Here is a 20,196-nt window from a genome sequence, read left to right as displayed (position 1 = left end):
ACAACCCTTGCCTTTTTCTCTCCCCCTTGAACAAAAGGAGAGATGAGTACATTAGTGCTTTCAATCTTCATTTGCCCTAATGGAAAGTTTTCTTCTCTTCTTACCTTCCATTACTATGTCCCAGGTCCTATCAACGACAGACTATCTGTTCATACATTAAGTGTATTCCACCCCACAGAAGGGAATTCAGAACCCACTTTAAGCAACATTTTGTGTCTTTTTCCTTTAATCCTCCTTAGAGTTAGCACCGCTTTTTCCCCAATATATGGTTCTGACCTCCTTTGTAGGAAAGATGAAACAACGAAGATGTGAGAAAATAAGCTGCTTCTTTTGAAAGAATTAAATAAAAAGAAATAGAGTGAAAGATAAATGTTGCTGTATCCTTCCAGACACCGAGACAAAAGCAGTGTTTACCACTTACAGTGGTAACAGAGGAAGCGGCCCCTTGAATTTCCTGTTTGAGTTGCTCTATTTCATTTTTGGGTTTTGGTGCATATGGTACATGTTAGAAATATAAAGGCAAGATTCTAAACAGCTATTCTGAAATTATCTCAATTGCACTGAATGCTGGTGAATTTCATAGATAAAAATCATAGTAATCAGGAAAGGAAAGGTGATATAAATTTAATAACACTGTAAAGATAAAATGCCATCACTTGGCAGCTGAATATAAAGACAAACCTAAACTCCTTTGGGCCCTCTGTCAGCAAGAAATCTTTGCAGCTATATTTTAGTCCAAAAATTATCCCTTGAAACCTTTTTAATAATTCCAGCAGTTATAACAAATTATGTTGAATTACACAGTAGGCCTAAAGCATAATCCTAGAAGCCTGAAAATTCTGAATCTAGTTTAGGACATGAAAGAGTAGCTCTGAGAGGAAAAAAGTATAGAATAAAGTATAGCAATTAAAGTGTAGTAGGATAAAAAAGAAGCCTAGTTATTTCACATGATCTAAGTAGTCTTTTTTTTGAGCAGGCTTAAAAACTTTGTATATGTTTTGGCTGGAAGAGAGGAACTTTCTTATTAAAAACTAAATAATGAAGTTTAATGAAAATGAAAGTTCTGCTACCAGATTTTCTGGAGAGTACTTCCTGGCTCTTCAATGTCAGTTTGATAATTAATACGTACTTACAATTTGAGAAACCCAACATTTTTGTTTTATTTGATATTTGTGATGGGTTTTGCAATTCTGGCACAGAAATAGTGTGCAGTAATGCCTCCAATAACTGCATGGAAATGTAGCTTTGCTAAACTTTGCTGCTGGGGTTAATGAGAAGTCTGTTCTGTTGCTGCCTTACTTACAGAGCTATTCTGCAGCTCTACACCGTTCTCAGATGAGTTTCTTTCATTTGAAACTTCATTCTGAAATCATAAGTGCAAAGCTCATACTAGCTTCATCTGTGCTCTACATTCCTTTCTTTTGCAGTAAATTAGTAATTTCAGTTAGTAATTTATAATGAATCAATTGGGAGTAGGCCAGAGGGAAATGTACATGATGAATGAATGGCTCTCTTGGCTTTCTTATCCTAAAATAAAAAAGGCTAAAGGGGTAAGGTTGAGGAGGTTTACAAGAACATAAAGTCATTTGTAAACTGAAACAGATTTCTATGCAGTTATGCACTATGCCTTTTAGATGTAGTGAATAGTTAGAGAATCTTACCTTTCCTTAATTATATCGACCCATAAAGCAGTTTCAATCTGCCTACTTTGAAAGGCTCTATAGAAATCAGTATTACCATTGTCTTCTGATTTGGTAAAGCAAAAGCACAGAATGGCCCAGAGTTGCACGATAATTTCATGGCTGAGCCAGTAGCAGTTTCCTGGGTCCCTTCCAGTGCCCTAGCAATTCTTTCCCATCACCAATATTCACTGTTGTGTATAATAAAAGGATTATTTTGTTCGATAGTAAAATGCTTTCAAAAAGTCAGAGATGCTTTAACAGGACATCAGACATGATGGGTGAGTGCTGAAGGACTCACATTACCAGATGCTGATGGAAACTTGTCTATCTTAGCAATAGGGATTACATATTGTCAAAGTGCCTGGTTTAGGAGTTTGTAATTTGCAAGGCAGACATTTATGAAATAACACCTACAAAGCGCATGCATTCTTTTAATGCAACGGTGATGTGATGGACTGTAAGGCTAAGTATTTTCCACTGTGCATGAGGATTTAAATGAGGCAGACTGATGAATTACCCAGCTCTTCAGAAGTAGCTGAGTAATGGTCATCCAGATTATAGCAGAATATATAACTAGTTGAAGTAGAACCAAGTAGTTTTTCATCTGTGTTCTATTCTGCAAACCCACAAGAAATCCCCTTGCAATCAAAGTAAGCATCATTTAAAAACTTGTGTGTAGACTGTAAGATAGGCCAGGCCCTGGTAAAGAGATGTGCTGATGGAGAGAGATTGGTCTTTAAAACAGCTCTCAATGAGAAAGGTGTTAGGAGGAGAGGAGAATGGGTTTGCGTCATGCTGTGGACTTTAACAGATTGCTTTCCAGCTGCCTAGCACTAGCAGAGCAAACGCTGGCATGTAGCATGTAGTGAAGATGGATACATACCACACTGCCTGGCAAGCGTACAAGCAAATAATTGTTATCAGCAAGGCAGAAACATGATTTTGGCCTCTAAAGCAAGGAGGTAAATGAGGAATTAATTTTAGTTTTTACCTAGGCTGACCTAAAAGATTAGTTCAGTGATTTTTTTTTCCATTTTCTATATCCTGTCTTGCTACAGTTTTTTAGATATACATTAAAGAGTCAAACTCTTTTATTAAAATTACTTATTCAGAGAAAAATAGTTGGAGTTGGATGCTTGTTTTTAATTCTGTTCACAGAATTGGGATCAGGCCGACACATTTTTTTCCTGTCAAATCTTTCTCTGATTTCTGCAATTAATATATAACTTCTAGCAGTAATGCATAATAAATTCCTGCCTCTTGCATCTTTCAGATCAAGTTTGCATTTTAATACTAAAATCGGTGTGTGAGTCAATAAAGTGCAGTGGCATCCAACTTAACTATTTCACTGCCTTCTGTAGATACTCCTATTGAAATTTTTCAGGCATTAAAATAACATAAATCAATGCTAGTAACCTTCATTAAGATATCCTTAACCTATCCTTTAAGGTAATGTACAGCACCATGAAGTCTGACACGGCAGAAGAATGCAGTCTGAAGTCTTGATGCTGCAGTAAATTTACTTATTCAAAGTGTATGTGAAATGAATGTTAATATTGGAAATATATTTAGCATTGGCAAGTTTTACTTTTCCTTCCTTGCAGCATGCAAGAGGAAGCTCTATGGGCATTATTCAGCTTAGCAGGGGAAAAAAGAAGTCTTATGAAACTTTAAAATGATACATTTAGGAATGGTAGTCAGGTAGCACATTAATCTTTACAAGGGTTATCTGTCCCTGGTGGAAAATGCATGATAAGGTGCCATCCTTTTAAATCTCCTGGAACTGTATGGACAAGAAGGATGATGAATGTTTAAACCTTTATGTTTATGTAGAACTTTTATTCCTAAATATTGTGACTGAGGACAATTTTAAACAGGTCTATCCCTGGGTATTTTCAAGAAGTATCTCCAATAATGTGATTACACTTGCAGCTATAGACTCTGGCTAAGAAATCAAATATACTGCCTGAAACAAACTGTAGGCATGATTTGCTTTAGCAATAAGGAAAGGTTGTGTTGATGACTCTGTATGAGAAAAGCTGGCCCTGCTATAATATGAACAATTGTCCCCCATCATTAACTCTATTTATAATATGAACCATTGTCCTCCATCATTAACTCTATTAATTCAGAGCATCCCTATGAGGGCACCCACTTCATCTGCTGTGTTTCTCTCTTCTCTAGTCCTCTTTCATTAGGGTCACAGATAGCATATTACCTACATGAAACACAATTTGTTGCTTTCTGCACCGATAGGTTGAGGTGCATTAATTCTTTGAAAAACCCATCCATGCAAAACAAGCTTGTTACAAATGTGCAGACTGGGCTCTCTTAAATTACCTATCTGAAATTGTCAGTGTCCCTCCACACTTTTTCTTATTTATTTTTCATTTGTAACATCTCTCTGCTTGGTACGAGCTGGACACAGTGTCATTCCTTTCAGGCTGTTCTCATTGCCTTTATTCTCCAGTTCACTCAAGCACAGATCCCTCACAACAGCTGGCAGAAGATTATCCAGCTTGCTTTTTTTTTTTCCCCCAAACTCCTTTGCCTGTACTTCCAGTCTATAAGATTTAACCAATAATTGACTTTGTGAAATAAAAACTGGGCAACTTTGTGAAATGTCACAAAGGATCTACCAGCTAAGTTTAAGGAAAAAAGAAATCAATACCATATCCGTAGTTCATTAAATATCTGTTGCTCTTGAAGCATTTTAAGCACCTCATTCAACCTCAGCCGTTTTCAGTTTGAGAGAACTTTTTATGCCTATGATGCAGGAACTAGAGAGAGTCTTGCTTCAATATTTCTTCACCATGACATAAAGGATTAATCCAAAAAGAACAGGTGAAGGGACATTCCTTTGTTCTGGTAGTACATTTTGATTATTGACTGCATAGAGTATAATCTCCTATCAAAAGGAAATGCTCTATAGTAGAATGTGAAAATATAGGAATTCAAACACAACTGACCTATACTGTAATACCCGAGACAAAACAAGAAAGCTGACAGAAAATAAGACCCCTCCCAAAAAAAAGTCATCATGACACTAAATAAGCCAGAAATAAGTTAAAAACTTAAATTTTGTACCTGCTAAATACATATTAATATTTTAAAAAGCTTTTATTATAAATATTTCTCTAGTAATATGCCTGGTCAACTACTGAATTGCACACACATTGATACAGCAGTATGTAGGAAAAGAAACCAGTTTTACTAACAGTTTGGCACCACTTCCAAACAAAGTGATGTCAGTTTAGTATGTTACACTGGCCTTGTTATAGGCACATTTCCTGATGTCTCCCTCCTGTAAAAACCCTTCATTATTTGGGAAGGTCGGTACCTCCTGCTCTGCAGTACTGTTGAAACGCTATGGTAGAGCTGCCACTTAGAGATGAGACTGGGGAAACTGCCATGTCCAGAGAGCTGATACTTGTTTTCTGTTGTTGGGTTTGTTTTTGAAAGGAGAAACCAGAATAGCTCTTACTTGGCTCAAATTAGCCTGTGCCTGGGTATCTTTACAGCTATGATCTCAGTGTAAAAATGATCTTAGTATTACACAGTGTAGATGGAGATTTTACGCTGTAGCTGCAATGTTTGGAAGTGCTATTAGCTATCCTAAACCACAATTTGCCTCTAGACCAAGATTCTTTGAGGTGCTGTTGCTCCCTGAATAACCAAATCCTGTTCTGCTTCAAAGCAGTTAACTCCTTCCAGATGCTATGCTGTGCAGTATATCCTTCCTAATTGCCAGTTTGGGGCCTGATGTGGGCGGCATCACCCCTAAAAATCCATCGGCACCTGTGAGCCTCACTCCAAAGCCCTGTCTCCCACCAATACAAAGCTCCCAGGATTTCTGAGTGTGATTCATGACTTCTCCCATAATCTCGGACTAATCATCACACAAAACCAGCAACACAACATGTCTACTTTTTGCCACTGACTACTGTGGGACCTGTGATGTCAAGCTTAGACTGAGACACGTAACTTGTAGATGTCTAAAAAAAAGTCAAATCATGCCTTGATATAGCCTTTGTAAACATCCTATAGTACTAAACAGAAAATGTTCACTTGCATTTTTTCATGAGTTGACAGACAAATATGTAATTATATCCCTGCTGTATAGTTAATTATTATAGTTAAGACTAAAACTCAGAAGAGCATTTGATAAGATTGGTGACATTCAAAGACATCGTAGTCTCAGTATACTTTTTTGACTCTTATTTCCAATGGCCTTCTAAAAGGTTGGATTGAAAATACCTGGGTTTGTGTTCCAGACACAGATGCTCAGTTAAGTCAACAGAGGCATAACGTCATCCCACCGTACTTTAAATATACGCAAAGTATACATTCATGCTATGGAGCTGTGCACTCCTATGCACATCCTCTTCAACAACTTGCTGTGGAATTCTGCTGGAAGCAGCTAGGATTGGGTAGCAGAATAATGATCTGGCATAAAACATAACAAAAATAACAATTTATAATATTAATTGGAAGGTCAAGAAAAGAACAGGGAGATGGAAAAGGAAATAAAGTCACAGTAGCTTGAGACTGTGTCTACTGTTTGACTTTTTTTTTTTTTTACACAGCATGGATATACAGAAAAGGTTTTGAGTTTCAGTATTAAGCATATTCTGAGTGAATGCCAGATAGAGATTTCCTTTAAAAAAAAAAAAAACAAAAAAAAATTAGAAAATCTGGCTTATGCATCAGACTACAACTGCTGTGCCCAGAATACAGAACCAGTGGCATCCAGAAAAGGAGTACCTCTTGGAAAACTTCAAGTATTCTTGAGCATTAATAAAAGGATTCTAGTTATTGTCCAGGCTGACATCTCATATTGCCAACACTTCATTCCACAGTGCTGTGTGAAGGGTCATGACATCTGTCTCGTGCAGTAACTTAGAAAATAAAGTGACTCACAACTGCATATCTGACACACCCCAGTCTTTGGACTTCTCTCTTTCCACTCCCACTGCCCTAGTTATCTTCCCAGACTGTCTGTAACTGTGTCCTGGAGACAGATGGCTGTTATGTGTTGGCTCAGCTATTTTATCCTCATTTTCTTTGAATCTTTTTGTCTGAAGATGGATACGTTAGCTCCTGGATGCTGCCAAAGATGAGCATTTGAGAAGCTGATAAAAGATGTGGCCTAATTATGTATGAGGCTATTTATCGAGTATGACATTCTTAGTCACTTAAATGACACACATGTAAATAAGCATAAATCCACAAAATGCCTAGGCTTCTTGGACAGGCGGTAAACTTACCTTTCTGATTCCCACAGCAAAATTGGTATTTGTTAATCAACCTGCCTGCCTCTATAATAAACTCCTGTAGCTCGCAGTGTGTGGCCTCATAAAATGCTTTGTAAAAATATGCTCCTCCCTAAGAGATTCAGACCAGCTGTTAAGCCAGCTAGCTGAACAGCTCTGCTCAGTTGCCGTCTCATTAGAGTTATGCGCATTACTGAATCCTTGCTTTTTGAATCTTGTTGATATAATGCTTTAGTTTGCATTAAAAATGTGATATGGAATCTGTGTTGTCTCTGCAGAAATGTTCTATCATACGTGTGGATTCAAATTTAGGTTTTTAAAAATAATACTAATGTACATCATAACACAGATGTGGAGAGTTATTTAATAGCAAAAAACGTGCTTGCTCATGGGAAAAGCAGTGTCATTCAGATTATTTAATACTATGGGCTATGATCACAGCTGACGAAAGGATAAATTGCTCATTCTTGCATAGCTTCTCCTCTTCGTGTAGGATAAATTACACCAGAGTTAAGTGCCAGAATCAGTACTTATTTATAAATGAATTCAGGGCTTTTATGGTTGTCGATTTTTATTTTCATTGACCTGTGGGTACACTTCTAAAGTACTTTCACATGTATTGAGAAGCCTAATTAAGTGAAAGATATTACTTTTTGTAGCTTTCCAAAGTCTTTTAGGCTTTCTGCTTGTTAAAGAAAATGCAGTTGGATGAATCAAACGTGTGCGGCTTTTGGAGCCAATGGTTTGACCTTTCTTCCCAACTGAGGAATTACTTGTAGATCATTTGGCTGGTGATGACAATAGTTAGATATGCTGTAAATGCCTAAACCATTTAGGCAAGCTTTAGTTTTTTGCCATTGTATGCAATACTGTCTGGAACATAGATATAGGCAGGCTCCCCGTTCCAAGTGACTAGGCAATCTTTCTATAAATTCTTGTATAGTTCCTAAACCTCTGAAATATGTTGAAGCCGAAGTGAGGCTTTGCCACAGTCATGAGAGAGAAAAAATGTCATTCATTAATCAAAACTCCCATTTAAAAGAAGAGAATTTAACGCTCGGGTATTATGAAGGGGGTGGGTTGGCTGGTGTTTGTTTGAACTGAAGCATCCTACAGAGCATCCTAGATATAACTGTATTCACCCTATGTATAACTCTGTCTACGTCCTGAAATTATTACTGGGAAAATTTTGGTGCATGATATGAATCAACTACAACTTTTACGGTAACAAAAACCCCATTAGGAACATACTGAGTTTAAAACAAATGTTATCTATTATGATGGTGGTTTAGAGTCATATTTGACTTACAATCCTGATTTTAAAACCTGCCCAAGAAGGACACACAAGTAAAACAAGTATTAAAAGTGATATTCAATAACATTTTAAGACAGTATTTGTTGCCCTGACTAGGCCTTATCTATACACATAAGGAACACAGACTGGATGTTTAAATGTAGCTCAGCTTATATCAGCTTTAGCAGTCTCCCTCACACTACGCATGGAAAAGCATTGTGGAAAATTGCCTCACTTTCTGAAGGCTAGAACTTTGCAAGTGGTTTGTAATTAATTTTGTTATCTTGGGCTTTCAAAGGTTACACGCTTTCTTGTAATTTTCGACCAGTTTCAACTTCAGTGACTTTATTTACATATATTTCCAGCATGTCTTGAAATTATTTTCTTTTTTCTTTGCATTCTCTTGAATTTACATTTGTAATGTAGCTTTCCTGCCACTACATCATGTTCAGTGCTTGTGCAACTTAAAATGCAGGTCTTCCTCAGCAAGGTACATTGCACACTCCTAAATGTACAGCTGTGGAGGCTGAAACCTAGGCTATGTGCCCTGTGCTAGATACAGCTGAAAGTGTGACTTGTAAAGTACTGTCTGGTGTTTCTTATCTCTTTGCATGGGCAAAGAAACGCAAGATGTAACATATATCCATTACATATATCTTGGGATATGCATTGAGCATGCAATGAAAGCCAAAGGATTAGTGTGCTCTTTCATGTGTTTGTTCTGATGGAAATCCCATAGGTAGGAACAGCATGATTTGGTACTGAGTTGTTGCCCTGAAGTATACTGAGGTCATGCATTCATATAGCATATTTGTGTTGTCATGTTATGTTCTAAGTTTTAATGGTGATTTATTGCTCATAACAAATAAGGAATATACCTTTTGATTACCTCTAGTGTGCTTCAGGCTGAAACCATGTGAGGCTGGAAGATTATGCTGATGGTTTACCTCATCATTAAATCACAACAAACTCCCAACGCTTTTGTGTAATGCGTTTGCAATCCACCATCTCTTTGTTGTCTTCCTACAGCATTACTATAGGCAGAGTATCTTCTCAGGTAAATAGGTATTACTTAATCCATTACTTTTAAGAAGCAAAAAAACCCCAATAGATGTCTATTACATACTTTATAGGGAAAGCTTGCAAGCAAGAAAAAGACATATCAGAAGGTATTAAAAAAACCCACGCTTTTGGTGGTGGGATGTGCTTAACCTTAAGATTATGACTGTGGAAGTGCTAGGCAGGTTAGTGTGAGGAAGACTGGAAGCACTCCCCTTATTATCCATTGAATGTGGGGCTTGCTGTAACAAAGATCTAATCCACATCAGAGCTGGGAGTCGCCATAACCCAGACAAACTGCTATCATTAACTGCAAGACTGGTAGGTTGTGACAACCAGCAGTATCCAGGAGCCTGACCCTGCTAGGATAAGGTGGTGTAGAAGTCTGGGGCCTTTTATCACTTTTATCTTCACTGAACCTTTCAAGACTTCCAAATGGCAAAGAGGACAAAAGTGGAGAGAATAAGAATGTTTCTCTTAAGATCAGAGTGCCCTCCAATGCTGGGAATGGGCTTTTGGCACATTGCTTATTGCTTAATTATCTCGGCTGGAAGCAGAAAGACTTTTTGAGCTTTTGCTTCAGTTCACTGTTTAGCTGGCTCTCCTAGAGTCATACAACAAATAACTGGAGTCCTTGGAGATGCTTGTTCTGGTGCATCACCATGTGGAAAGCAAAGATGAGTTATGAAAATCTGGGTATATTCAATCTTTTATGTGTTTAGCTGTGGGAGTGGTGGAGAAACAGTTCTTTGTTCAACTTTTCTTCTGCTTCTGGGAGGTCTAGGCATGAAATATGGTGCTTACCAGTATACATGAAAAATAAGCAGATATGTTCTTGCTTTTGTAGTGGTACTTCTCCTTAAGATGCTTTTCTAAAAGTTCACAGAAGTTCATTCTAGCATCTTCACGGTGTCTGGGTGACATGTGAGAACATAACCAGTGTGCCCAGCTTGGCAGAAATCAATTTGCAGAAAAGTGTGGGAGAACCTTTCTGCCTGCAAGATGCATGACTCCAAAGGAAGTATTTCCAGTGAGATGTGCAGAACAGAGATTTTTAAAAATACCTGTTGACTGGGATCCCGAGGGAAAGCTAAATGTAAATTTAATTTAGACAGCAGAATAGACAGCTCTGGAGAAGGCTGAAATGTTCTCACTTTTGATGGAAAAAGAAAGATAAATATTTTGACAATTTCAAGGAACATTTTCAAATTTTTCTGCTGGTTAGAGAGCTCAAAAAGTTTGTTTTCTTGAAACACTCAGATTAAATCTAAAAACTTCAAAGTGTTTGAAAAGATGATTTTTTTTTTTTATTGTTGTCCAAAAAAGCTATGACAATTTTTGTGGACTTTTTTTATCAGCTCTACTCCGTCTGTTATCAAAGTATATCCCACTAGCCATATGCTGCCTCAATTCTCCCTCTGGTTTTCAAAGTGCCAAAATACTTTGCAATAAAAATTTTACCTCCACAACTGTTTCTTATGTTTGTAGTAAGGAACGGGGGTAAAGTGGACTGGGGTTGCTCTCAAATAATATTGATTAAGAAAACATTGTGTGGCAAATTTTCTCTGACTTTTTGTTAGCAGATAATGAATTGAGGTGTGTTTTAAACAGGTAAATCTACTCTTTATATTTTAACATTTGCTATAGGTTTTTCTACTTCTGAAGATCTTCTTATAGGCTTAAGAATAACTTCTCCTTGACCTCATATTCCTTTACAGTTCTTTTCCTTTTCCGGTCCAATTGGGTATAACACCACCATTTATTACTGCTATTGCTAAAATCACCTTATTACATGTCACATTAGAATGAAGCATTTGAGTAATCAGTTTTGTTATGGACTCACACAGACCTTTCAGCAGAGTTCTGTAAGGTTCTGTATTAACCAGTGTGGGGATAGATGCTCTCTTTTTCCTTAATACTTTCTATCACATTGCTTCACATTTATTAATATTTTTATCTTTAGGCTGTCCCAGTGTGGTAGAACATTATTCTTTTCATTTTAAGAGCAAGCAGCTGGCTTGAAAAAAATAATTAAGCTCATGCAGAAGAGTTTTAGCAGAATCAAGACAGAAAACCTGGTGTCTGGTCCGCTATGATTTGGGCTGTCCTTTGTTTTGTTGAGCAACAAGAATGTGGTGAGCTAGTTCAGAAGCATGGAGACCTCTTGTTTCTGCCTGTAGGAAACAAGAATTGCAGCCAGTCCTGGGTAAAGATTTGTTTAGCTAGTCTACTTACTAGTAGACCATCTGATATTTGGAGGGGTTAAGTAGAGCATCTTTACCTCCATGCTTCTTCTCTTTTGTATTTTGGCAAGAATACATTGCTTTTTTAAAAAAAAATCTGTGTTCAGCAACTAAAGTGTTCATCTATATTCTTAATGGTTTGTCTCTGAAACTACTGAACTTCCCAACTGACATTGAACTGTTGAACTGTAAGGCCTCTTCCCATAAGCTGTGAGGCTCGCAGCTTAGGAAAGCTGAGAACAGAGGTAAAAATGAAGAATCGAAACGGAAATTGGCAGAGGTCATTACCTGTTGTGTTTGTTTCTTCCCCACGTGTGGGTTATGTTTTTAACATACATTAAAAAGGCAGGTTAGAAGCCCCTGGAGGGTAGAGGGTAGTAGGGGCTTCTCAGGTGGGGTATGGCCCAGCCAACAGCAGAATAGGGCTGGAGACAGTTACAGCTGGTAGTGGGGGACTGCTGCTCTGGCAGAAGCTTGGGAGAGTGACCAAGGGCAGCCCAGCCCCTGAGATTACAGTGTTTGGTGTGCATGTGCTGCAGGAACTCTGCTGCTGCATAGAAATGGGCTTAGCCCACCCAGGTATACATACATGTAACTGCCTACAAGGATATAGTGGCATGCAGCTAGTTTATAACTATCTCATTTGATGTCATTACTTGTAATTCCTTAATGCTTCATATGAAACCTTATTTCTTGTGCATGAGGGTTAACTGGAGAGATTGGATAAGGATAAGGGGTAAGTATATTCACCTCAAACTATTAAATGATCTTAGGTCATAGGAATCCATGTGTTTCGCTGATAACTTGCTATAACTTGTGGTGATTCTGCTTAAACTGGCTTAAATGTTTCTCTTGAGGCTGATAAAGCAAAAGTGAGATTTAAGGAGGTCTTTGAAAGAAAAGGCAGCTTATAATCAGCCAGGAATAACATAATGTTTATGATAGGATGATATTCCCGTTCTTGTGCCTGCAGTGTTTTTTTGGGGGGTTCTTTGTGAGATGAACAGCTCATTAAAGACTGCCTCATTTACTGCTGCTAAAAAAAAAAAAGTCATATGGAAAGGATATCTCTGTGGTCTTTGTGGGTAGATAAATGCATATAAATGGATTTACCTGCTCGGACAGCTTGCCGGTTCGGGACAGACTAGCACAGAACTAAGTTATAGAGAGGGCTTGCCAACTCTGCTTGGCTTTGGCCATGGCATACCCTGTGGCCACACAGCTGGGAGGGAGGAGATTTCGGGCTCCCAGGCAGCATGCAGATTCTCTTATTTCCTTTATGGCTGTTATCAAGCCACTTAGTGCCTTACCTCATCCCCTTCTGAAATAGAGGTATAATATTCCATCATCACACAGACTTATTCATTCATACAAAGAAAATAAAGGTACTTGAACACTACAAGATGGGAGTCATATGCACAGCACTGTAATGTAAGTGTTTCTACACTGAATTCAGTTTTGTTCATGGTTATATTTGGCAAGTCCCTTGCAAAATTGCATTGGTGACACACATAAGCACTGCTTGCAATGTGTGGTTCCTTCTTTCTTTTTCCTTCCCAAAGGATAAATTTTGTAGTTTATATTATTTCCTGTAGGAGTACTTGCCATGCGAATACATAAGTGTACCACGTACACTGTGCTTTGATTTGATACAAGAATCTGAGCAGCATAATGGCACACCTGAGTGTTTTATGCACCATTTCAGTTGTGATTTCTTAACGTAGCATGAAGAGGTTTAAAAATTTCTAGCAGAAAAGTAAAGCAGGATCCAATCTGTGCTGAGCTAGGGACAAAGACAAGAATAAAGTGGCATTTTTCAAGTTTTTATCTATTTCTAAGGCTCCTAATGGTTGTTATATTGCTTGTGTGACTCACTGGAGTTTCCTATGCACCCGCAGAAATTAGAGTGGAAAATCAATTTCTAAAATCAAAATTAAGTACCATAATTAGGTTTGTCTCCATTCCAAGGCTTAACAAATAAAGGTGGAAAAAGAACTAAATCTAAAACGTTCTCTCATGTCATTACTTTGTAAAGTACCACAATGCATCCATGTGTCTTAGTGTTTACTATAGGACTTCTTTCATTTCGGTTTCTTGTGCTTCCAAAGTTAAAGCTTTATTTCATGCAGTTATGTAGCAAGGGACATCATCCTATCTTGTCTTGACCTGTTACACCACAAGTAGCAAGTTGAGTACTGTCTACTACATCAAATAATAGCAGAATAGAAAAGTAGAAGTGATAATTGCATGGAATATGGCACAATTTGGGGGGCCTCACACTTAAAGGTGATGCATGAGAGTAAACGCTTGGATTTTATTTCTTTACTGCTCCACATCCTGTGACATTGTGTATGAAATTCTCCATGCCCTCTGCTAGAAGACAGTTGTGCCATACATCAGAGAAGGTGACAGGGATATCTGCACACGGTATCTTGCATTTTAAAGGGGAAGTTAGACCTGGGGCAAACATGCAATGTCACAGTTGTGTTTCTGAAAGCATAATTTCTAAAGGGAAAAGATTCGGTACAAGAAATATTAAGGGAATATAAAAACTTAAATTGGAAAAGAACAGCACGAACCTCTGCCATCTTTAATACAAACATTTCATTTTCATTTCTTTGTTTTCCTTTTTTTATCCCGTTATGCTTCATCTTCTGCATTTTGTTGTTGGGTTTAGTTTTTTTTTCTCCCCCTCTGCAACATTTCATTGTCAGGATATGTGACTGTTCTCAGAACCGCAATGTTCTGTTCTGGTCATTGTCTTAGATGCTTCAATTTGGCATTTAGGTTTTAAGCAATTTGGGTTTACTCATCTTAAAAATCCAGGCATAAGTGATAGAATTTAAAAGAAATTATTAAAGAAAAAAATCTGTTACAAAACATCAAAACTGGTAGAAAATGTATGAGTAGAAACTTAAATGTTTGATACTGGTGAGGTCGCACCTTGAATCCTGTGTTCAGTTCTGGGACCCTCACTACAAAAGAGACATTGAAGTGGTGGAGCGGGGACAGAGAAGGGCAATGGAGCTGGTGCAGGGTCTGGAGCACAAGTGTGATGGGGAATGGCTCAGGGATCTGGGGGCATTTAGTCTGGAGAAGGCTCAGGGGAGACCTTATCGCTCTCTACAACTGCCTGCAAGGAGGTTGTAGTTGAGGTGGGGTCAGTCTTTTCTCCCAAGTAAAAAGCAATAGAATAAGAGGAAACAGCCTCAAGCTGCACCAGGGGAGGTTTAGATTGGATATTAGGAAAAATGTTTTCCCTAAAACGGTTGTCAAGCATTAGAAGAGGCTGCCCAGGGCAGTGGTGGAGTCACCATCCCTAGAGGGATTTAAAAGATGTGTAGATGTGGTGCCTGGGACACGGTTTAGTGGTGGACTTGGCAGTGCCTCTGTTTATAGCTAAGAATGAAAAATCAGGTCCTTACAAAATCTTTGGGACTTCCACCTTCTTTAATTGCTGTAAGGTCTGAATGCACAAAATTTATATCTTCTGGATGGAATAGCAGACATTGAGGTTCCTGTTTTTTCTAGTATTCTGGCCATTAAATAATATGGCTTGGCACCCTGCAACCGTGTAAGATAATTAGTTGTGCTGGGGATGGGAAATGATTGCTTGTACAGTCAGCCAGATCAATATCTGTTGTTGCCTAGTACTAAAAAACAAAGCTAGCTACCTTAGTTTCACCTCATCAGCTCTGTTCCTGTATCCACAGCATGCCAACTCCTAACATATAAACCCTGAAGTGAAGAGATTGTTTTAAATCTTCGCTATTTCCTTTTTAACTTGCCCCATTCAATGTCCATTTCACTGGAAACAGTTCTGCAAACCCTGGATGACTAATCTTTTCATCTGTCTACCCATTCTTACAAAAAAGGCATTATTGATGGCTCAACTTTATTTGTATTTTAAATAGTCCTGTCATCACATTTTATGACTACTGTGTGTATATATATTCAGAGAGAGGTAGGAGAGAAACAGAATCTCCAACTAACATTTATCTTCACCACAGGTGTGTGAAGGGGAGCTTGACACCCCACGTGTGTGCTGTGAAAACTCAACCCTTAAGAGAAGATTAATGCCCTGTCTAAAGCAAAGCTGCACTTCCTCCCATGAGCTTAAGTAAAACAGCGGTGTTAAAATTGAAAAAGGACGTTAACCATCAGAAATACTGGCGATGCTCAGTGCATACAAACAGTTGGCAAGGTGTTTGAAACCACCATCTGTTTCAGTGCTGAGTATCAATTGCTGTTGCTTGCAATGTTGGGGGATCCATGTTATAAGAATCATAGGATTCGACTGTAGTCACTTTATGCTTATCCCATGCATCCACCTGTGGTAAGACCAATTTTTCTCATAGAAGCACAGAAATGCAGTGTAATGTACATCAGAGGTGTGGCTTACTGGAAACCACAGTCTTCTCTGCAGCAAGAAACCCCTTGTAAAATTTGCTCTTAACTGATTATCTGCTGTCTGTGATAGTATTGCTGTTCAATTGCATACATCTCTCCACCCTTGTAGCGTAGCACTTCAGTGAGCAAGTTAAAGTACATATTACTCCTGTGAGAAGACAGCAGCTGGGAGCTCCAATTCTTCTTCTAAAGCAGTTTGGCTTGTAGCACTTCTGTAAAATGCAGGCTCTGTTATGGTTACAGTAAAATATTAATAATAATAAATTCCCTGGGTACCACTACAGTTCTAATAAACATGCTATTGACAATGTATTGCAGACTACTGCATGATGGAGCAGAAAAATGGCTTATAGCCTGGCCATTTCTATGTTGTAGGGTTTGGATGCATCTGCAGTTGCATGCAAATAGTTAAAAACGCACTTCTGATAAGAACCAGAATTAGGTATTTGGTGAGATTTATTCTTCCTGATCTAACGTTTTCAGTGGGTGGAGAAAATTACCTCCCTACTGCTTTGTCATTATTCCTTAAGTGAACAATGTATTCTATTTTTTTTTCCTTTAAGTGGGATAAATTGTGGCTTTTTATTGCTCTCTATTTTTCCTGAATAAATAGTTCAGTAAAGCTGCTAATGTTGATGATGGAAGTCATAAAAAAGAGGTTTTATTGTTTAATGAGTGTTTCCTTCAATTTTTCTCAGCAGCCTAATATACATAAGACTATATAAATAGTTGCTTGAGAGAATGTACTCTTCTTTTTGTTGTAGTGCAATGATGTCAAATTATTCTCTTCATAAAAACATGGCAGCAGAGTGGGAGAGGTGTTCTACTGTTTATGCAGATAAAACACGAGGTTTACTTTTTCCTGTTCTTTTTACTTTAACATTTACAGTGTTGGTTAAGCTGTGTAATGATGTGCTGCTTCTTGTCTCTTCTTTTTTTTTTTCACCATCCATGTTTCCTTACAGTGATACCCCAGCTAGAAACAAGATCTCTGATTTCTTCCTAAGTTTTTCAGGCCATCTTTCTTCCTTCTCTTTCCTTTCCTCCGTTATAGGGCACTCTGTCATATCACAAATGTGGAGAGTGTTGTGAGTCTGCTACATGGCATAATAAAGGGCTTTGTACCTTGGAGAATCCATCTTACTATCAGCCCAGAGTGCTGGAGTGGTGTTACAGACAGATAGCTCTTCTGTATCAATTGTAGTCCAGATGAGACAAGACTTTACTCTGTTTTGTGGTCTTACAACTTTCTGACCACTGGGTATAACTAAATGTCCATATTGGAAGTAATTAGAAAGTGTTTTCTTCCCAGAAATACTACTAGTTACCAAATATTTTGTCAGAAGATTTTAGATGTTGAGCAAAACCCAAACATTTACCTTGGAGTTTCCTGGACAAAAAAAGTCACTATCTAAGAATTTCAGTTTAAAACCAACTTGCCATTTTAAAATATGTTGAAGGAATTCTTTGAACTCTTTATAATCTTAGTGGAATTGAGCAGTATATGCCTTCAGGCTCACAGCTTGGGCAATGCCATCCAGCTCCAGCAGTTTAGATGTTCTGTGTAAGTTTTAAGTGGGAGTAGAATATTTTGCCTTTTGAATTCATGCACCCTGGAGAAGATAGTTTCAGCAATTCTCTGAAAACCTTGGGGCAGAAAAAGTGTTTTCTTGGCCCCAAGAGTCCTATACTAGATTGCTATGAGTGTATTGCCTTTGCCATGGATCTGTTAGTTTTGATTTGCTCTTTAGCAAAAAATAGCAGAGCAGAAATTATCCTTTTTGTGCGCATCCTGAATGCAGTCCTGCACACAGGACAGCAGTGGTTCTCCCACATGTTGCTATATCCATAATTGTCGGTGGAAGGGCAATGGGCAGGATTTGGCCTATAATAGGTGTTATCAAATACAGCACCCATCTGTGAACCCTGTATGTCTGCAGCTTTGATACTGGCTCTGGCTGGGAGGAACATCTGGTTAGTCATATGTTGGGAGCCAAAAGGGGTATGTCTCTGCTTATTGTTTAGAGATTATAACTGAAGAGAAGTGCAGGGGTTAAAGCTGGAATATCTGACAAAAGGATATTGGTACATTGCTGTTTCACTGCAAAAACAGGCATTCATAAGCACTTCTGACTCCTATTATAAAATAACTTGTGGGTAGAGGAGGGGGAAAAGCAAGCTTTGGTAAGGCAGAAGTTACAGATTAATTCAAAAACAACCAAAAAAAGGGATATTTTTCCTTTTTCTGGAGCCATTATCAAAGGAAAACAGAAGTCCTTGAGTGAGTCTTAAATCCTTCAGCAAAGCATGTATGACATCAGCAAGTGAACTGAACAGCTATGGTGCCTCTCTGTTGCGAACTGAAGCTAGGTAACAAAAATACCTCTGGATAGATCCCAAACCACTAGAACAAAGTAAAATCCATTTTTCTTTCACATCTTAATTGTAATGAAGCACGTAAAACACCTGTTCCTTCACCTTAATGGTTAATATACAGTTCTATTTTTGGCACCTCTGTACCCCTTTCCTTTCCTGCAGTGCTGTATATCTCAGATTTGAACTGCTGCTGCTTCTGTTGCATGCTGGCAAATCGGAGAGAGAACCAAGGAGTTAAATTTCAGAACAGGAGGAGAGGAGGTGAGCTGTCTGCTACAGTAGTTTACTGCAGCTTCCTTTCATACTGACACATATGTAGTTTGTGGTGACAGTGCTAAAGAACTGCAGACAAGCACTTAGCAGACTGGATGTGAGCTGGATGCAAAGATGCCTCACCCTGGACTTCCTGCTGGCAGTATGTAAATACACCTGCAGACTGGCCACACTGGGTGGTTTGTTTTTGTGTGGAAGGCAGCATGAGAGGACCTGACAGAGCAACAGCATAGTTGAGAGACCTTAACCAGCGTTAGATTTGTATCTCAGCTGTGGGGGAAGTTTTTTTGGCTTTTTCTTGTGCGCTGCATATTCAGACTGAAATCTTCATCACCACAATGTTTGCCTCTATCTGGTATGCCAAGAAGCTGGGACGCAGGTTTGTGCATAACGCCAGGAAAGCAAAATCAGAGAAGGTATGTTCCTAGTGGGAATATAAAGCCTTATGTCTCATGCAAGCTGCCTGCTGGAATCCTGTTGTATGTCTGGTTAGCTTTTCTTAATACCCTGAAAAACGACCTACTGCTATTCGTGATTTCACGCAAGAATCCTTGTATACTTCGCATGTTATTAAATACTGGGAAAAGATCCTTTTAAAAGTCTTCATGCCCTCTTTCATTAATTTTTTTCTTTCAAGATAAATGGCTGTACATCTGGTACATTGTGAGATAAGGGAGCACTCCAGTGAACTTGTTGCTGTGCTGCATTATTTTTACTAGTGCAGTATTAGGCTCTTAAACAACCAGTGACTGCTGCTTGTATTTCCTATTCTAGTGTGGGACCAGCAAGAGCGTAATAGCATGTTAAGCATTTATAATGTTTGGGAATTTTGTTTCATGATACTTGTTGAAACTGTGCTGCAGCAGGGGTCCCTTTTATTTAAAAAGATGTAGGAATGTAAAAATGGTCATTGTTATGTTTTAGTAGTATTCTTCTTATAAAATTTAACTATGTCTAACCATCTGGTTTTTTTGGGAGTCCCTGTAGGTTAAGATATTTTGTCTTTTTTTTTCTCCATGAGCAAAACTTAAATTGGTTTAGAATTTGCAGTAATGATAACTGGGGGATATCAAGACAATTGCCTTTTGTGCTAAATATAGAAAACATTTATTTAGTAGACCTGCATTCCAGTTATGTCTAAATTAACAAAAATAACCATTTTGAAAATGGAAGTAATACCTCTGTTATAAACTCAGCATTAGATTTGAGGGAGAAAAAAACTTCAATTGTTATGTTATAAAGTTACCTCATTAGGCTGGTAATGCTTTCTTCCTCTTTTCCTTGCTCTCTTTGATGCAGTCAAAGAATTTATAAATGGGTTGCTTTATTATATCTTTGATATGTCTTGTGCTATGCAATGCAGCCACCAATTCACTTAGTTATTCATTGCCTGAATTCCTCTGTACCTGGAAGAGCTCTTTACGTAGAGAAAATTGTTATATTTATGGCTGGGGGGGGGGGGGAAGATTCTGCAAAATACTCCCAGTGATTAAAAAGGTGCTGTGTGATAATCATGGAATTTAAATATCCAAGCCATTGGGAAGTTTATCCAAATAATAGTGATTTATATATCGTATATCATATGC

The 20,196-nt window shown here is 38.2% G+C and overlaps 1 protein-coding gene across 16 annotated transcripts in view; it reads left to right on the top strand.

The window, feature by feature from the left end:
* DLG2 (discs large MAGUK scaffold protein 2) overlaps positions 1-20,196 on the top strand; it is a 995,744-nt gene that overhangs the window by 485,346 nt on the left and 490,202 nt on the right. Inside the window, exon 1 of one of the 16 annotated variants that reach the window (XM_057396741.1) lies at positions 18,595-19,026. The exons of 13 other annotated variants lie outside the window; for them this stretch is intronic. In XM_057396741.1, coding sequence (XP_057252724.1) covers positions 18,949-19,026 — 78 coding nt within the window. In that variant the 5' untranslated portion in view covers positions 18,595-18,948. Of the gene's footprint in view, positions 1-18,594; positions 19,027-20,196 lie in introns of those variants that run through there. 2 more of the 16 variants (XM_057396744.1, XM_057396746.1) reach the window with 2 other exon arrangements.

Source organism: Pezoporus wallicus, unplaced genomic scaffold, assembly GCF_028554395.1.
Source record: "Pezoporus wallicus isolate ANWC-B61680 ecotype Strahan unplaced genomic scaffold, APGP_CSIRO_Pwel_v1 contig_13458, whole genome shotgun sequence".
Taxonomy (NCBI): domain Eukaryota; kingdom Metazoa; phylum Chordata; class Aves; order Psittaciformes; family Psittacidae; genus Pezoporus; species Pezoporus wallicus.
Note: the sequence above shows the minus strand (reverse complement) of the source record. Positions and strands in the feature narration are given on the sequence as shown.